The sequence below is a fragment of the Manis pentadactyla genome, chromosome 6, assembly GCF_030020395.1.
Source record: "Manis pentadactyla isolate mManPen7 chromosome 6, mManPen7.hap1, whole genome shotgun sequence".
Taxonomy (NCBI): Eukaryota; Metazoa; Chordata; class Mammalia; order Pholidota; family Manidae; genus Manis; species Manis pentadactyla.
In genome coordinates, this window is record NC_080024.1 from 117,106,342 (window position 1) to 117,120,554 (window position 14,213).

The 14,213-nt window shown below is 35.7% G+C and overlaps 2 protein-coding genes across 4 annotated transcripts in view; one reads left to right on the forward strand and one right to left on the reverse strand.

The window, feature by feature from the left end:
- NDC80 (NDC80 kinetochore complex component) overlaps positions 1–6,715 on the reverse strand; it is a 42,851-nt gene extending 36,136 nt beyond the window's left edge. Inside the window, exons 1-6 of the mRNA XM_036905833.2 lie at positions 6,554–6,715; positions 4,932–5,041; positions 3,744–3,821; positions 1,080–1,203; positions 806–978; positions 42–144 (exon numbers count right to left, since the gene is read on the reverse strand). Coding sequence (XP_036761728.2) covers positions 42–144; positions 806–978; positions 1,080–1,203; positions 3,744–3,821; positions 4,932–5,041; positions 6,554–6,715 — 750 coding nt within the window. The remainder of the gene's footprint in view (positions 1–41; positions 145–805; positions 979–1,079; positions 1,204–3,743; positions 3,822–4,931; positions 5,042–6,553) is intronic.
- Positions 6,716–6,971: 256 nt separating this feature from the next.
- Positions 6,972–14,213, forward strand: part of METTL4 (methyltransferase 4, N6-adenosine) — a 34,923-nt gene continuing 27,681 nt past the window's right edge. The window contains exons 1-4 of one of the 3 annotated variants that reach the window (XM_036905838.2): positions 6,972–7,095; positions 8,252–8,395; positions 8,637–9,039; positions 10,778–10,840. In XM_036905838.2, the coding sequence (XP_036761733.1) occupies positions 8,358–8,395; positions 8,637–9,039; positions 10,778–10,840 (504 nt within the window). In that variant the 5' untranslated portion in view covers positions 6,972–7,095; positions 8,252–8,357. Of the gene's footprint in view, positions 7,096–8,145; positions 8,396–8,636; positions 9,040–10,777; positions 10,841–14,213 lie in introns of those variants that run through there. The other 2 variants (XM_036905841.2, XM_036905839.2) reach the window with 2 other exon arrangements.

Sequence of the window (14,213 nt, forward strand, 5' to 3'; positions counted from 1 at the left end):
CCTTCTCCTATGTATATATTTTATAATGAGAAGTCACATACCTTGATGCAGTCTATTAGCCAAACCAAGGCTGCCACAATGTGAGGCCATGTATGAGGGGCCCCCACTGTATACATGGAGCTTTTGGATAATGCAAAAGGATACCTATGAAAAATCAGAAAAAAAAATAATGTTAATATGGTAAAAATAACGGCCAGATTAAGAAGTTACATTAGAAAAATTCCATGTGTATACCAAAAATTTCAGAAGTAAGATTTTTTGAGATTCTGTCCTTAGTCATTTTATGCTCAAATGATTTTGATTTCTTCTCTGGAGATTACTATGTACATGCATCCTCTATATTGCAGAACTTGATTTACAACCAATATGCTGAACTTCTCTACTAAAAAGATCACTTGTTATATCCAACTCAGTGTACCCCAAATAAGCCACATGTATGTACTCACCCTCAAATCCACTCCTTTACTGTGTATTCAGCCGTTTTTTACTTCATCTCACCCCATTTTCACCAGGCCTTCAATCCTGCCTTTTTTGCTTCTGTAAGATCTGTGGTATTCAGCCCATTCTATCTATTCCTGTCATTTCAGAGTTGACATAATACTAGACCACAGTTATGATCTAGTTCAGTAATAACCTCTAAACAGTCATTTTTTTGCCTTTTAAATTTATCCTACATATGTTGCCTCCAGTGACCACCTTAAAATATATTATTTCTTTTAACTCAAAATCTTTACAAATATATTGAGTTTGATCCTTCTGTATCCCAACAATCTCTTCAGGCTAATGAGAAATATAACATACAAACCCAAGATCTTTAAAGATTCTTGGAACCTCTTCTTCAAACTTTGTGTCAGGAAGTTCATATGAAGGGCACAGGAAGCCATAAAGAAAAGTGAAGATCTTCAGGAAGTCTTTAACAGAAGGAGCTTGTAGAGATTTCATGGATACACTATATGCATAACCATTTTCTGTAAGAAACTACAATATGTTTTATGAAACATCAAACATTTTAAATAGAAAATATCAGAAAATACTTAAGGGAATATTCACAACTTAAACTATTTAAAATTGTGAAATACCTCACAGAGTTGTCGAATACACTGCTGAATGAATGCTTTATCATTAAGTGGTCGTGGGTCCTTGATTTTTTCAGAACTGGAAAATATACCAAATTGACTATTCCGGGATCCAGGTCCACTAGTTCTGGGAACGTAATTTAAAAAAGTCAAAGTTATTTCCTTCTCCGGTCAAGTCTAAATTATTTCAAGGTGATTTTTATTTTAACATCAGCATTAAAGTCCAATTCTTTAATGTCTACTTATCTAAACAGATATCTCTTACTCAAAGCAGTGAAAAAGAGCAAATAATGAAAACTCAAGTATAAAATGAAGTGGGAAGAAAACACACTTCTGGTACTTGGCACGACCAACACATACACCACCCTCTAAGAGTGTGCTTTTTGAGTCCACTAGATCTTCGCACCAACCATTCTCTAAGTGTATTCAGTGACCTAAGTCCTTCTACCATCCTAGTTACACCTCCATGATTGCTCCTTCATTCCCAACCCCTTCATCTGCAATTATTTCTTGTGGGAAATTGCCTTTGTGGTGTTAAAATAGATTGTGCATGCTTTTTCTCATGAGCATTCTTTGTGTTATGCAATATTATATATCTGATTATTTACCATAAATACATATGGTGCTACTTTTTAGTCATTAATGGCTACAGCACAATGCTCCATTCCAAGCACCTTCTCCCTAAACAAAATTCATTTGTTTAAAGTTTTACAATGGTTTTTTTGCCTATGTTTGTGGCTCACTTTAGCTAACCATTGTATTTTATTAAGTATCCTCAGAACAGTATTTTTCCTTATTGGACAAGATGCCACAAAACTGAGTTACAATGAACTTTGCTGTAACACCTGAATTCTGTTCATCAAAACTCCATTTCTCCTTGCAAATTTGCTTGCTGCTTTCAAGTTCTCTTCTGTCCAGGCTCTAAAAGTTCCTTAGCTTGGATCCTCTCACTGCACTGCCCTGTTTAATTAGCTAAAATTTTCCCTGAGAATTTACTAATTTGAGAACAATTTTTCTACATACTGCTATTAATCTTTAACTTCTTTTTTATCATAAAAGGAATACATGTATGGGCTTAGCTCTATTCTATACAAAATTGCAGTAATAGGTATCTCTTTAAATTATAACAGAATTTCCCAACCAATCAAAATATACTATATCATTTGATTTATAGTTTAAGAGTACAGGGTCTAGAATCAGATTCTGTGATTTCAAATTCTGTCTCTGTTACTAGTTTTATGATTTTGGGTAATTATTTAACCTCTCTGTGCTTCAATTCCTTTCCTCTAAAATGGTGACAACAACAATATTCATAGGGCAGTTCTGAGGACTGACTAAAAGAGTTAATATAAAGTCCTTAAAACAGTGTCTGACTTACAAAGTTGCTTATCAAATGTTAGATTTTTATAATTACCACTATAATTATCTCTGAAGCTCAGCTCTGAGATGAAAATTACATTTCAAGAAAGCCATAACATTTTTCACTAACTGGAATGAATACCAGAAATAGTTTAACTCAGTTTCATGGCAGAGATTTTTCAAAAGGTAACAAATATTTCATCTCTAAATACGTTCGACCAACTGTACAAACAGGTTTGTCTTAAAGTTATATTTATTTGGTGAGATAAAAGAACAGTTTATTTTCCCAATTTTGTGGTCAAACATTTCTTAAAAAACAAAAAACAAAAAACAAAAAACCCAACCCACTTAATTGAGGTCTAATTTGCTAAAAATAAAATGTACCTATTTAAGGTGTACAGTTTGATGAGGTTTAACAATGTATACATCTTTGTAATCTTTACCACAATTAAAACGTGGAACTTTCCCATCATCCCAAAAGTCTTACAACCCTTAATAGTCAATCTTTGCCCTATTACAGACCAGGCAACCATTGATCTACTCCAGACAGTGGTTCTCAAAGTTTATCTAGGGGATCTGAGAAGTCAAAACTATTTTTGTAATAAAACTAAGTATTACTTGCCTCTTTCATTCACATTATCTCATTGTGTGTGTATGGTGGAGTTTTCCAGAGGCTGGCTATATGACATTGATATTATAATAAATTAAATATGGAAGCAGGTATGAGAATCTAGCTACCTCTGTTAAGCAAGACATTGAAGAGATCTGCAAAAATGTAAAACAATGGTACTCTTCTTACTGAAATAATTTTGTACTTTAAGTTTTTTAAAAATTAAAAGCATGTTATTTATATTAACATGTAATGGTTTATTATTTTAAATTGAATATATATTAAAAATTTTTCTATTTTAATTTCTAATATGGTTAATACATATCACCTACAAAATATCAGCTCTTTCAGTCCTTAGTATGTAAGAGTATAAACAAGTCTGGAATAAAATGTTGGAACTAGATGGCAGTTCCTACTAATTTTAAAATGCCATGATTCTGTAGATCTGAAAGAATTTTCATCATAGAATTTTCTATCAACTCTTCACTTGTAACAATGAAATAGTGGTCTCAGCATACTGATATATCCCTTAGTATTATTTAAAGCAGATATAATCATTTAAAACAGAGAAAAACTAGATTATAACTTTCTCTTGAAAGGGACCATGTCATCTAATTTTTTGTAATTTGAAAGCATCCAGTCCAATGCATGGCTATAAGAATCCCTTCATTAGAACTAATAGAAAAAAATATCATTACCTTTTACCAAATATAGAGACTTTTCTTTCAGAAGTGGGTTTGTTTAAGTTCAGCTTTCCAAAGGCTGGTTTCTCTTTGCTTTGAGAAAAGGAGAAGAACAAACTCTTTAAAACAAATAAAAAATATTAATTCAAGGAACTTCTGGAAATATGTTGGGATTAACACCTCTTCTCTGTTACCTATAAAAATAATTCAAAATCATGAAAAATTTTTGCAGCAATCAGAGCTGTTATAAGTAGGAGAGGCTAACACCATAGCTTAATGCTAAAATGTTAAGAAAGCAGAAAAAATCTAATTATGAAAAAGATGTACATTTATGGATAACAACTCTAAGGAAAACATTTAAAAATAGATATTTTCAGTCATAGAATAGCTACATTTAAAATTATTTCTATAGGGCCTACTCTTATCAAAATGTAGCTGCACTTACAGAGTATATATCATCTAACTCACAGACCAAAAATATTGACAATGGTAGCCTTTTAGCTTCTATACAACTTAAAGCATAAATATTTTGGTGTACAGAATGAACAATAGTACAAAAAGTTTCTCTGATTTCAGAAGAAAAATATATAACTATTTCAAATTTCTGAAAGTAGTACAGGCTCATACTATGTAAACCTATGTAATTTAAAAATAGTTAGCAGGTAACTTGTACCCACAAAAGGTTGATACAGCTCTCCAGTGGCTTACAAATAGCCTTCTCTCAACTGGAAGAAAATCACTTATAGGGAAAAACTAGTTTATGAGAGCAAATTCTTTTGGATACTCTTCCACTGAATCTTGAGGAAATAGTTTGGAGATGTGGTTTGTATAAGCTGCTACTAAACATACCTTATCGTTAGAGCAAACAATTCCTTTGAGAACTTTGCTAGTTACAAATTGAAAGTTATAGCATATAGCCTGCTTAAATAAGCAGCTCTAGAATAAAGAAGGAAAATAAAGAAAGAATACTGAAGGGGAACTAAACAGTCCCTTTAGAGGTTGCATGGCAAAGGATATGGCTTTGGGAATTTAAGGAGTAAATGAGATAAAACATAGCACCTAGTGACATACTCACCTTTAGCCTTCAATGATACAAAATTAGGTACCACTGGAACAGACAAGAGGCATCACTCACACTGCATCTTTGTATTAACCACCTTTATAGATTTCTTCACCCAAGATGATAAGGCATGAGGTACTTACGTTTGAGGGGTATGGAGGCTTTGTTTATTTAAGTCCTGGGATCTTAAATCCTGCATGGAGAGGCGGCCAGCACCACCAGTGGAAACTGAACTGCGCTTCATGCTTATGACCTGCATTCATGAATTCAGTATTAAAAAAAAAAATCTTCCTAGACTAGAAGGTACATGAAGCATAACTATTATCTTTGTCCTCAAACAGAGAGGCAGCCAAGTTTCGTTGTTTCTTTAAGACCTTTCCCTGGGCTCTTTTTGCTTGTTTATGTAATGTGAAGTACTCATTTGCAGGGAGTATCTATTAAACTTCACTTAAAAATATTCAACACACCTAAACACTTACTAACCGCCTACTATGTACAGGGGAGTGTGCAAGGCAATGCAAACAATACAAAAGTGAATAAGATGTGATTTCTGCCTTTACAAGGGTGTCTGTGGTAGTGAAAGCCCTGAATCCTAACCCAGACCACATCACTGCTCTTGGCTGTGTCTATTTTACTGTGAAGTCTTTGGCTGAGAAGAACTACCTCAAGATGTTTCCTTTTCTTTGGTCTCAGACAATACAGCTATTCTGTTTTCTTTTTCCCAACGTCCATCTCTCTTGCTCTGTCCTTAACCCACTGTTTCCCATTTATATTCTTCAATTATTGCACCTCTTGCTTAAATCTCCCTTTCAACAAGAATAAATTATTTGGTCCACAAAGCACTCTACAGGCTGCTTCCATTTTCTCAGACCACATCCACATCTCATTCTGTTCACATCTGAAACCATTGCTTCCTAGGATACTCATTACTGACAAATCTTTTGATCCTACCTCATCTCCGCAGCATTAGACACTAGGCATCTTCTAGCTTTCTTAGGATGTGCCCTGGCTTCTGGGAAAGTGGACATTTATGAGGTTATCCTTTCACCTGTCTGTGCTCTCTTTTGTTTTTCTAATCTGATTACACTCTTTCCTCCTTGGTTTGGCACTTAATTTCTTCTCCTTCATTACACATTCTGCATCTATTCAACTTTTTTTTTTTATTTTGGTATCATTAACGTACAATTACATGAGCAACATTATGGTTACTAGACTTCCCCATTATCAAGTCCCCACTACATACCCCATTACAGTCGCTGTCCATCAGCGTAGTAAGATGCTATAGAATTACTACTTGTCTTCTCTGTTATACTACCTTCCCCGTGCCCCGCCCCACTCAACTTTTCCATTCTCACCTGTAGATATCTCCACTCCTAATCTTCACCTAAAATGTAATTTAAGTGTTCCAGATGTACTCTTTATTTGCCACTAGGATATTACACTAGTTTCTCAAAGGCAGCACCCCAAACAGTTGCTCCTCTTGTCCTTCCCCGCTCCCATCAATTCCTCCCCCCGTTCCTCTCTCCAGCCCCTCTTCTCCCCACCATTGTGCCGCTAGCCCTCCCCTTCTCCCTTGGAAAATCACTGCCAGTGGAAATTTACTGGACTCTGGGAAACGAGCGTCTCGCAGATTCGGCCCAGACGCCCCTCACAACAGCTGACACTAAAACGTCTCTCCGGGCCTCTAAATCTAAGTTGTTGGCGCCATCGCTTTCTCCCTCCAGGAAGTACTGCCGGAAAAAAATTAACCCAAAGTTTTAGTCACCTTTCTTCCAGTTTGCTGATGTGATCCAGGGACCCAATTTTTGCAACCCGTGCAATCGCCTGTTATACAGAAGAGCGACCGCCAAACACCAGCTTCTGCCTCCGCCCGCCGCCGCCGTTCGAATTTTAAAATCTCCGCCGGCGCGGACGTCATCACGCTCATGTGCGCGCGTGCGCATTTTTACGCGCCGCTCCAAGTCGCCGGAACTCTGCGAGTTCATCTTGCTTGGTCGCCTCGCCCGCCTCCCTGGCGTCTCCGGGTCAGTGTGAGCGCCCCAAATGAAGTCTGGTTCGGCCCTAAACTTAGTTTCGAGGACTCCAGTGCTCTGCCTCGTTCAGTAGTGGGCAGGGTGCTCCGAGTTGCTCTGGAAACGCTTTTTCCGTACAGCAACATGGCCGCGCCCGGTTGCTCTTAGGAAAGGAAATTGTTTTTCCTTTGCCCCGAAAGGGGCGTCTTTCACGATCACTGTTTAGCTGGGTTCTATTTTCATGATGCAAGTTGGGGAAGGCGGCGCCCACTCTTCTGACAAGGGAAGTGGCGAGGTATGAGCCGGTGACTGCTGAGCGTGAATGCATTCAGCCGCAAGGACCGCTCCGGTGTGGCCCGCGGTCAGGATTCGGGCTTGGAACTTGACTGCCGCTAGGGTTTCGCGGTCCTCTGATGATGGCCTGTGACAGGCTAGGAGGAATCCGAGGAGGTGGGCGTGGGCTGAGTGGGAAGCTGAAAAGTAGGAGAGTTAGAGGTGCACTAAGCACGGTAGTTTACTTTCCTAAAATAGGACTTCCCCGCTGCTCTGAATTTGAACTCAAGAGACCAGCACTGCCCAATACCTGGAGAGTGGCGCGGGTAGAAGAGCTCAGAGCCAAAGTCTGGATACCTGATTTTTGTAGCAATTGTGCCATTAATTAGAATTGAATTTGGGGTACATCACCGACCCTGTCGAGTTTCAGCCTTATCTAAATTTCTTGCACTCACCAGCCATTTTCAGTTTCTCCGCACCGCAGGTGGTGACTAAAGGACCGGTACGTAGAAGTACCATCACTAGAAGCATTTATTTGAGCGATTGCTATGTGTCAGGCAATGTGCACTTCACATAGATTATTTCATTTAATTGTCTAAACTACCCTCTGAGATATAAAAAATTAGGACTTGAGGCTCAGTGTGATCAAATGACTTGTCCATAGTCATACTGCTAATACTGCTTGAGGTGAGAAGTTTGAACTAAATGATTTTATTAACTCTGCTGTTAACCACTTACGTACATCTTATCCTGTCCCTATCTTAAGTTCTCCACTACACTACATTTAGTTAGCAATATCCAGAACTGAAAACCATCTTTTAAAAAAGATAAGGAAGTTCTGAAAAACCTAGTTTCTGGAGGAGGACTGCTGAGAACCAATAATCGGACTCTAGTCTTAAAATTTCGTTAGGGTTTATTGCTTCTGATGTGCTGTTAAATTGCATTTTGCTCTGCCTTGATCAAGCTTTTTTTTAACCCTTTTTGCACTCTACTGTTAGCAGGGCTTAAGTAGTGCAATGTGTACTGGAGAATGCACTGACTTACTATTGCAGATAGAATTTGAAAAAACAAGGGCTTATCTAACAACAACTCTTGAATTTCTGTGACCCTCTCTAGGTTTATCTCATTAAAAAGGGTGATGATTCACATAGGTAATGTATTATTCTTTGCTTTGACAGGACACTCCCACGTTTTAAGGATTCAGTGACTGCCTGACTTGGAGGATGTGGACCTAGTGGTTAGAGCCAAGGACCAAGCAGGAGGTTGTGTGGAGGGTCCAGGAAAATGGAAGGATCCAGTTGGGATTCTAGGAATATGATCAGGTTTTAACTCTCTTTTGCCAAGTCTGCTGAGAATTTTGAATTATCAGCCTTGAAATTGAAAGTTTATATTAAACATTGCCATTTTTCTTAACATATGTTAAAATCTCTTTTGTGTACCTCAAATCTACCTGTTTATATGAAGAATATTTTCTTGGAAATACAGGACATTAAAGACTCTGGAAAGTTGGGTTTTACTTCTAGTCCTTAATTCCCAGAGGGCTCTTTTCCCCCCGTTTTTAAGGAAGAGAATGTCTGTGGTGCATCAGCTGTCAGCTGGATGGTTACTGGATCATCTTTCTTTCATTAACAAGATAAACTATCAACTTCACCAGCAACTTGAGCCCTGTTGCAGTAAAAATGAGCCCACTTCTTCTATACATTCTGATTCTCTTCAAATAGATTCTTTGTCCTCTTTTGGAGCCTCTGCTACATTTACTGCTTTTGACTCTACCTTTAAGGAAGATAATGACGATGGAGGAAATTGTGAAATGTTCATACAAAAATATGTTTTTCGATCTGAACTATTTGATGTCACCAAACCTTATATAACTCCAGCTATACACAAAGAAGGCCAACAAAGGAATGAAAAGGAAGATCTAATGAATGGTGTTAAAAAAGAAAACTTCATTTCTATTATTGGGAAGGTAGAAAGTTTTAAGAAATTTTAATTTTTCTGCAGAACACACAGGAGAAATTTCCAGTATTTCAAATATCTTGTGATTTACTAAGTATAAAAAATAATAAAGCATAAGAAGACTTTAGCATATCCAGTATAATTTTTAACTCTTTCCTAACATTGTACCATTCTTAGCAGATCAAATTTGCATATTTCAAAAGTAAGCAAGTTGACTCAGATGTGAATGCTCTGTAAAATAAGTTAACTACATGGCGAAAAAACCTGTTTGCTTAGGCATTTGTATTAACTACATGTTTTTACATCTGCTTTTGTTAAAAAATATGCTGCTTTCTCTGCAGAATTCTAAAGCAGGATATGGATTTTGGGAGATTTTTAGGGACCTGTCTCTTGGGGATAAACTCGTATAATAAAATTTGGATGAAGGGTGATTATTTTTGAAAAGTTTCTAGTGATTAAAGTAGAAAACTACTATGGAAAATGTGTGCTATGTCTGAAGAGCTTAGAGGTGATGATACAAAGTATATTTCATAGAGATTATGTGAACATTTTCTTTGTTAGAGATAGGTATAATACCCATTTGTACATAGATCTTTCTACATGCCATTGTACATATAGGGATGAAACAAAGTAAACACCATCTCAGCCTCTTTGGATCTTGTAATTGAGTGGGGAAGAAAGATACTATATAAGATATCGTGTTAAGAATTAGAATAAGGAAAGTAATAGAGATAATGTATCACATTGTTATAGTTACTTGAAGTAGAACTTTTAATATTCTTGTGATTTCTTGTATCTTTTTTCCCTTTCAAAGAATATTGATCATCTGTGTGTCCGGCATAGAAAAGAAAACGTATAGTGTTTCTGAGATCCTAGTAAAATAGCATATAGATAACTTATGATCACTATTACTAATTCAGACAAGTAAGCATTTGTAATGGACTTTGTGGTTTACTGAGTATGGACATCTTTTAATATTTAGACTCTTACTTTGGGTAAATTTCTCAATTTAATATAGAAAATAGAGGTGAGCATATGTAATGTATGTTATCTTATAAAACTTACCTTCTGATATGCTAAAGAAGATTGTACAGTTATCTTAACCTTAAGTCCATTTATTTATTTAGCCAAAATTTATCATTAGCATGCTAGGAGTTTGCTGCCGTGTTAAGTACCAGGGTTTCAGCCGTAAGAAGTACAAAGTCACTGCTCTTTTGCACCTTTTTGCTTGTTCCTTACCATGGAGTTGTTAGATGTAGAACAGTGTTAATGTATCTCACTAGTCCTCACATCAGTCATAAAGACCTATTAAAAGTAGATTGGAATTTTTGATGATAATACATGGAAATTTCCTCTCCTTCGATGTGAAAGTTGAGAATAATTATGCCATATATATATATATCCATATATATATATATATATATATATATATCTGATAGATGACCCTGTTTATACTGTTTCTGTTCCATTTCATCATGTGGTACCAATTCCTATTAATAGCAGATAAGGTTGAGGTGACCTTTTTTCATCCATTGTTTGTAGAAATAATAATTATTATGATTTGGGAAAGCTTACCTCCATAGTCTAAATCCTTTGTATTGATTTTGATCTCAGTCGATTATTACCTCTTAAGGACTGAAATACACCATGCTGAAAATGTGAAAAATAAAAGAAATACTAATATATTTTACAATACCAATATTGTAATAGATGGCAACATAATAATCTTTCTGTAATTTACTTTTTAGAAGCGTAAAAGATGTGTTGTATTCAATCAAGGTGAATTAGATGCTATGGAATACCATACAGAGGTAAGATGTAAAATGTTCATTAACGACATTGAAAAGTTAATACGAAGTAATATAAATGGACATTGTAAATATGTTCTTAAAAGATTAAGCAATTGTTTTATAAACAAGGTTTTAATTTAATAATTATTTGTTGTTACTTTTATAATAACAGTTCAAACCAGTTTTTATTAAAGCTTCTTGTACTTCTTTTAGCTTTACATATTTAACATAAGTAAACTTACACAGTATTGGTTTAGAAATTTGGTAAGTTTTAAAGCCTGTTGCCCATAAGTAAAATATTTAGGTAGTGGCAAAGAAGGCATGAATAATGTGAAGGACGTATTTATAGAATGTAGAGATAAGTAAGATCTAGGAATTAAAGAAATGAGAGGAAACAGGGTTCACAATTTAAGCTTAACTCTTTAAGGAGCACCTTCAAAATGGGAAAATTGGGATTGGAATTTGGCTTAGAAGGGATGATAATAAGTACAAATTTAGACATGTGAATTAATGTGATAGTAGGATTTTATATATTTTTTCTCTTTTTGTGGTAAAATATACATAATGCAAAATTTATCATTTTAACCATTTTTAGGTGGAGTAGAGCTTGTGTTATTACTTTCTTCACTGAATCTATCTGTGACCCTCCCTTCCTTACTGTCTAGTTCATTTATTTACTTATACATTTGTCCATGCACTTGCTCATTAATTCAATTCAGTTTACTTAAAAATATTCATGGAATGCCTACTGTATACCAGACACTGTATCAGCCCTAGGGTTTCAATAGAGGTTGTGAAGATACAGTGCTTCTATCCTAGGACTTCCTATATTCTTGAGGGAGACAGACCGTTAAGCTAAATAGTATACAAAGAACTATGACAGGAAAGGATACCGTGAGGGCATATACTATGGGCATCCACCCAGACTTGGGGTTGGGATATCAGGAAAAGCTTTATGGAAGCAGTGATTTTGTTTGAGTCCTTAGAGTAGGCATAAATCATGTGATAAGGGTGGTGAAGAGTGTTCTAGGTTTAGAGAATAAGAGCATTTGCTAAAGTTCAGAAGCAAAATGGAGCGAGGCTTGTTTAAGTAACTGAAAAATGTTTAGGACTGTGGAATGTGAAGGACAGTATTTAGAGATGAAACTGCGGAGATGAAAAATAGCATATTATTATGTAAGGTTCTTTAAGTCTTAAGATATTTAGACTTAATTCTAAGGGTAGTGGAAAGCTATTGAAAGCATATGACATCAGATTTGCATTTCATTTCATTCATTTAATGTTAATCTTATTTATTTTTGGATAGATAAAACATTCATATGGTAAAGTTTAAAATGTATGAAAAGTGTACAGTGAAAAGTCCTCTTATTATCCCCAAGGTATTTATCCAGTTGTGTTGTTCATATACTGAAGGTAATATGTATATATACTCCCATTCCCCTTTTTTATTCATACGGTAGCCAACTTCACATGTGTCTGCACCTTGCTTTTTTTCCCTTCACTTAAACTGACTTTACAAACTATTTAATATTTTTATGAATATGAATATGAATTATATTATACATGTCATTTCCCACACGTGTGTATGTATCTGCAGAATAAATTTCAAGAAATTGAATTTCTGGGACAGAGGATTTAAACATTCTGACAGATATTGCCAGATTGTTACTGTGGAGGGTCTGTCATCTCATTTGCACACCAGAAATGTGTAATTTTGCCTGTTTTCCTACATGCTTACCATCATAGTATATTATTATTTTTGATCTTTGCAGACTGATAGGTAAAAAATAGTATTTCAGTATGGTTTTAATTTTAATTTCTCTTATTAAATGAGTCTAGTTAATCATTTTTACTTATGTTTAAAAACGGTTTGTATTGCTTTTTTTTTTTTTTTTTTGAGAGGGCATCTCTCATATTTATTGATCAAATGGTTGCTAACAACAATAAAATTCTGTATAGGGGACTCAATGCACAATCATTAATCAACCCCAAGCCTAATTCTCAACAGTCTCCAATCTTCTGAAGCATAACGAACAAGTTCTTACATGGTGAACAAGTTCTTACATAGTGAATAAGTTCTTACATGGTGAACAGTGCAAGGGCAGTCATCACAGAAACTTTCAGTTTTGATCATGCATCATGAACTATAAACAATCAAGTCAGATATGATTATTCGTTTGATTTTTATATTTGATTTATAGGTGAATTCCACATTTCTCCCTTATTATTATTATTATTATTATTAGTAAAATGCTGAAGTGGTAGGTAGATGCACGATAAAGGTAGAAAACATAATTTAGTGCTGTAAGAGGGCAAATGTAGATGATCAGGTCTGTGCCTATAGACTAAGTATTAATCCAAGCTAGAAAAGGGCAACAAAACATCCACAGACGCAGAAGAGTTCTCTCAAAACAGGGGGTGTGAGGTTCTAAGCCTCACCTCTGTTGATCCCCAATTTCTCACCTGATGGCCCCCCTGCGACTGTGCCTGTCTTAGGTTGTTCCTCCCTTGAGGAATCTTACCCGTCTCTGGCTAACCAGTCAACTTCCAGGGCCATACAGGGAAATGTAAAGTTGTTAAGTGAGAGAGAAGCAATATTCTTTGAAAAGGTTAGCTTTTTACTTTTTTGTAGATTTATGCCCTGTGGGTTTTATGCTCAGCATTTGTCTTGAGGTATCCTTACCACTTGGAACAATTATGATACTTGGTAATTTTCCATATGAGGCACGAATTCTACTAAAGGGTTGTAATTAGGAAGGAAGAAGAAAAGCTATAGAAGTAGCAGACGGAAGAAAACATGGGAAGATTGATTATTTCTTTGACATATCTTCTTGTAGAGTAACATAAGCATGTATAGGTACTAACAAACTACTAATTAAATTGCGTACACACATTAACATAATAGGAATACAGCTACATAACAAAAGCAGACCTACAATTACCAGCCATATCCAGTGAAACCAAGAAAACCAGTTAGGTACCCTAGGCATTTGTGAAAACTTATCAATGATATGATGGATATTGTCTAACTGAATTTGAATAGTTTGAGAAAAATCAGACAAATTAAAACAACACATTCCTGGGAACTGTTCACATCCCATATGTTCTTTTAACAGTAGATAGTCTATAGTTGCACGATTTTGTAGCACTGCAACTTGCACTTCTCCTAATTCTTGGTTGAGTTCTGACAGTATAGATCCAGTCAAATTTGTTGTTTTACTGTATGCACAGGCCAGCTTAGATATCTCCTTCTTCATTCCAATGGTAAGTCCAGGAACCGGTGGGTTGAATGCAGCTACAACTGCAACAGTGCCAGGTTCTTTGTTGAAGTTTTTTGATGATCATCTTCTGGAATGACTCTTCCAGAGGATGTTGATGTTGGAAGTTCTTCTTC